Source organism: Coffea arabica, chromosome 1e, assembly GCF_036785885.1.
Source record: "Coffea arabica cultivar ET-39 chromosome 1e, Coffea Arabica ET-39 HiFi, whole genome shotgun sequence".
Classification (NCBI taxonomy): Eukaryota; Viridiplantae; Streptophyta; class Magnoliopsida; order Gentianales; family Rubiaceae; genus Coffea; species Coffea arabica.
In genome coordinates, this window is record NC_092311.1 from 20,521,224 (window position 1) to 20,526,038 (window position 4,815).

Genomic DNA, 4,815 nt, shown 5'->3' on the forward strand with positions numbered 1-4,815 from the left:
TTTTTTTGCAAAGAAAGAGGGTTTGGATTAGGAGGTGTAACTAAACTTAGAAATTGCCCTCTAAGCTGCTTACGTATCCCAACAAGGGAATCAAGTCACACGTAGTTCCTGCCGTTCACAGTTTAACCTCATGCGGATCAGGAGTATCTATTTGTTTACCACCTTAGACTTGGTGGAGTGTTTCAGCAGTTTAACCACATACTACACTATTGGTGGTTGCCATTCACAGTTTTAGCTCGTGCGGGTCAGGAGCATCGTGTTGTTCCGATTATGCGTAGTACCTTTTTAGGTATTTGCCGTTGATGGGGCCAACCCTTAATCCATCCTCAGCAACCAATTTGTATGAGCCATTTGTATACACTTCTCGAACAACATATGAGCCATCCCACTTAGGAGTAAACTTTCTTTGTCCGCCATAAGTGAGAATGATCGGTTTCCGAACAGCGAGTACTAACTCTCCAATTTGGAAAGAGCGTAGCCGGGAATGCTTATTGAATACTTTTGAAAAGCGAGCTTGATAGCACTCAATTCGTTGTTGAATTTCCAATCTCTTTTCGTCGAGTGCTTCTAACTCTTCAAGGCGAAGACGAACATTATTTTCTTCACTGAGCCCTTCTTGAGTCGCAATTCTTAGCGAAGGTATTTGACACTCAAGTGGAAGAATAGCTTTAACATCGTAAACAAGCGAGTATGGGGTCGCTTGCGTGGGAGTTCGAAAAGTAGTTCGATATGCCCAAAGTGCTTCTCCAATTCGAAGATGCCAATCCCTTTTCGATTTATCCACAATTTTCTTCAACAGATTACACAAGGTCTTGTTGAATGCTTCAGCGAGTCCATTTGCAGTAGTGTAGTACATGGACGAATTGTATTGTTTGAAATGAAACTTTTCGCAAAGCTTGTTCATTGCTACATTGCAAAAAGACTTACCATTATCGGTGATGATATAACGCGGAACTCCATACTGATAAATGATGTGCGAGCGAATGAAATCTACTACATTCTCCTTTTTGACCTCTCTTAGAGGAACCGGTTCGGTCCATTTGAGAAATAATCCATCGCTGCTAAGATGAAAATATGTCCTCCAAAAAATTTTGGGAGTGGTCCAACTATATCCAAACCCCAAGCATCGAATGGCCAAGAAGCCACAGTTGGATGCAATGGTTCAAGAGATTGACAGATGAAATTGCCATGGAATTGACAAGCTTGACATCTTCTAGCGAAATCGATATAGTCCTTTACCATCTTTGGCCAGTAGTATCCCATTCTCTTAATGTGAAAATGTAATTTTGTGCCAGATTGGTGAGCACCACATATCCTAGAGTGAGCCTCCTCCATTACTTGCATGGCCTCATCTTCTCCAAGATATCGTAGAAACACCCCATCGAATGATCTTCGGTAAAGCGTCCCTTTGTAGTAAATGAAACGTGGCGCTCGACGACGTATATCAACCTTTTTCTTTGGATCTTCTGGTAACTTCCCATGATGAAGGTAATCAATGATGAGGTGACGCCAATCCTCCTTTTCGATCTCATGGACAAAAATATGATAAGTATTTTCTTCCTCACCACCATCTTTTTCATCAAACATCGGGGGTATGAACCAACTTTGACATATTGAAATTTGATTTCGATGAGAAGGTAGAGTGATCATGGACGCCAACCTTGCCAAAGAGTCGGCTTGTTGGTTGAAATTACTAGGGATATATTCTATAGTGACATTATCTAAATATCCCATGAGTTGCATACTTATAATATGGGATCAATTCAGGCTTCTTGACATCATAAATACCAAGAAATTGATTTACCACTAATTTGGAACCACCATAGACCCTAAGATGCAACTGCTTCATGTCTACAGCCGTTTCTAGATCGAGAATCAATGCCTGGTATTCGGCCACATTATTTGAACACCGACGTGTTAAAGTGAAAGAGTATGGCAATATATCTGATTCAGGAGTATAAAAGATAACTCCTGCACCAGTTTCGTCACGGTGCGCAGCTCCGTCGAAATACATCGACCATGGGGATTCGATCATAAACACTTCTTCATCGGGGAGTTCATCAGTCAACTCCCACTCGGCAGGTATGGGATGGTCGGCTAAAAAGTCTGCCAATATTTATCCTTTGACAGCCTTCGCAGGTACATAAATAATTTCGAATTGTTGAAACTGGAGGTACCATCTTGCGAGCCGATCAGATAGTACAAGTTTTGTCATGATATATTTAATGGGATTAAACTTAGATATGAGTCGAATAGTGTGTGCTAGAAAATAATGTTTCAACTTCTGAATGACAAATATAAGTGCCAAATACAACTTCTCGATGGGTGAGTAGTTTAACTCATTAGATGTCATCATCCGACTCAAGTAATACAGCGCATTCTCCTTACCTTCATCATTTTCTTGAGCAAGTAAGGCCCCAACCGATCGTTCTTGAGCGAAAATATAGAGAATCAATGATTTTCCTGGAATGGGCGCAGCCAATACTGGGGGATTCATGAGGTACATTTTGATGCTTGTAAAAGTATTCCTACACGATTCATTCCACTCGAAGGGTACCCCTTTCTTCATCAGTCGATTGAAGGATTGGCATCGTCCGGTTAAATTAAAGATAAACCTCCGGATATAAGCCAACTTCCCTTGAAGGCTCTTCAATTCATGAATATTTCGCGGTTCAGGTATGTTCACAATGGCATCAATTTTAGATCGATCGACCTCTATCTCCAGTTGATGAACGATGAAACCGAAAAACTTGCCAGAAGTGACTCCAAATGCGTACTTCGAAGGATTCATCTTCAGTTGGTATCTCCGAAGGCGTTGGAAAACTCTTCGAAGGTCTTGAATATGATCTTCTCGCTTCTTCGATTTCACCACAAGGTCATCTACGTAGCACTCCACATTTCTATGGAGCATATCATCAAAAATTCTTTGCATTGCCCTTTGATATGTCGCTCCAGCATTTTTCAAGTCAAACGGAATTACTTTATATCAATAAATTCCTTTGGGGGTGCGGAAGGCAGTGAGCTCCTCATTCTCGGGCGCCATGCGTATTTGATTGTAGCCAGATAATCTATCGAGAAAAGATAGTGCTTCATGCCCAGTTGTAGCATCTACCGTCAATTCTGTGATGGAGAGTGGAAAATCATCTTTGGGGCAGGCCTCATTTAAGTCTCGAAAATCAACACAAATTCGGATTTGCCCATTCTTCTTTCTTACAGGGACGATGCTTGAAATCTATGTTGGATATTTTACTTCTTGTATGAATCCAGATTCAATCAATCTATTTATCTCATTTTCTATCAAAGGAATCAATTCGAGTCGAAAACGTCTCTGAGTTTGCTTGACAGGTTTTGTTCCTCGCTTGATCGACAAGTTATGAACAGCGACTCTTGGATCCAAACCAGGCATTTCTGAGTAATTCCAGGCAAACACATCCTTGAACTCGAGCAGCAAATCAACATACTCTTTTTCTTCTTCAGGAGTCATACAAAAACTTATGTAAATTGGGCGAGGGTCGTTACTTGTGCCAAGATTAATCTCTTTTAGCGCATCGACTGTATTTTTTACTCCTTGTTCAAATTCAACGGGAGCGTCATCTGCATCATCTTCTTCTTCTTCAGGATCACTGATCGTAATATGATGGCAAAAAGCAATACTTTCTTGACCCTGTTCTTCAAAAATAGTTTCGATCCTTACGTTAAACAAGTCTCCATAATGCATAAAGAAATTGGAAACTCGTTTCCTCACACCATTCTTCTTTATTGGAGTAAAATCTTCTTCCTTGACAATTTGGTACCCTTGTTTTTTGCTGCCCAATTTCTCATAGACGTGCGGTTTCAAATTTTTTGGCTGCAGGCCGAGTCAGTCGAACACAGAAGTACGCTTTGACTTATTTTCCAATCTGTCGAAAATCGATCTCTTTCGGCTTGTGACCTCTATTTCTTCGTTCACATAGTTACACCTTGCCCTTTTGATCATTATACGAACCGGAGAGGGCGGTTGATAACCAAGACCCATCGATGAATTCTCAATGTTATACCCTCTTTCTTTCAACATTTTCTGCGTAGGTGTCAATCCGTGGGTCTTCTCGCCAGTCACTTCAGGAGGGAGTTTGTCTAATGCATTCTTCTCATTTGGGTTATAACCCACCTTAGCAACAAGTCTATATGCGTTTGGATCAAAACCTTCTTGAGTCCGATTAGTTGGTAGTGAGTAATGTTCTACTGCCGGTTCTTCTTTGGGACGGACAAAACCTTGCAAGCTCACTTTCTCACTTTTAACCGACTCTATTTTGGTGAGCAGAACATTTAATGTGTCATTCCTGATAAAAGAAGACTGACCTTCTTCTTTCTTTGATCTTGGAATATAACGCAAAATGGGTACTTTGGAATCTTGACTTTCTTCCCTTGCTGACTCTTTTCCTTTTGCTTCTTTTTTAAGATAAAATTTGGCGTCGGTAAAGTGAGTCTCGGCCTCCGTGAAAGGTTTATCATCGGCAGTAACTTTTCTAACTACACCGTCTCGATAATATTTGAAACATTGATAAAGAGTAGACTGTATAATTTCATTCTCATGAGTCCAGGGTCTTCCCAAGAGCATGTTATAAGAGATTCTGGCGTCAATAATATGAAATAACGTACTCGAAGACAACTCACCAATACGCAATTCAAGCCTTATGAGGCCAATCGCTCTTTGCCCCCCTTGGTTGAATCCTTGGATCATGAGGCGGCTCTAGGAGAGTTCATCGCTTGATATTCGTAGTTTTTTCATAGCACGTACGGACATGATATTGACAACAGATCCCCCATCGATGAGTA

General features: G+C 40.9%; 2 protein-coding genes across 2 annotated transcripts; both read right to left on the reverse strand.

Moving 5' to 3' along the window:
• Nucleotides 1-268: 268 nt before the first annotated feature.
• On the reverse strand, nt 269-1,587 carry LOC140016331 (uncharacterized). The gene is made up of 2 exons (XM_072069852.1): nt 1,119-1,587; nt 269-906 (listed from the first exon to the last, which is right to left on the reverse strand). Exons 1-2 carry the CDS (start codon nt 1,585-1,587, stop codon nt 269-271), a joined length of 1,107 nt encoding a protein of 368 aa, XP_071925953.1.
• A 1,645-nt stretch (nt 1,588-3,232) lies between these two features.
• Nucleotides 3,233-4,597, reverse strand: LOC140016344 (uncharacterized). Its single transcript, XM_072069853.1, has 2 exons — nt 3,986-4,597; nt 3,233-3,847 (listed from the first exon to the last, which is right to left on the reverse strand). The coding sequence occupies exons 1-2, from the start codon at nt 4,595-4,597 to the stop codon at nt 3,233-3,235; spliced, it is 1,227 nt and encodes a 408-aa protein (XP_071925954.1).
• Nucleotides 4,598-4,815: the final 218 nt, after the last annotated feature.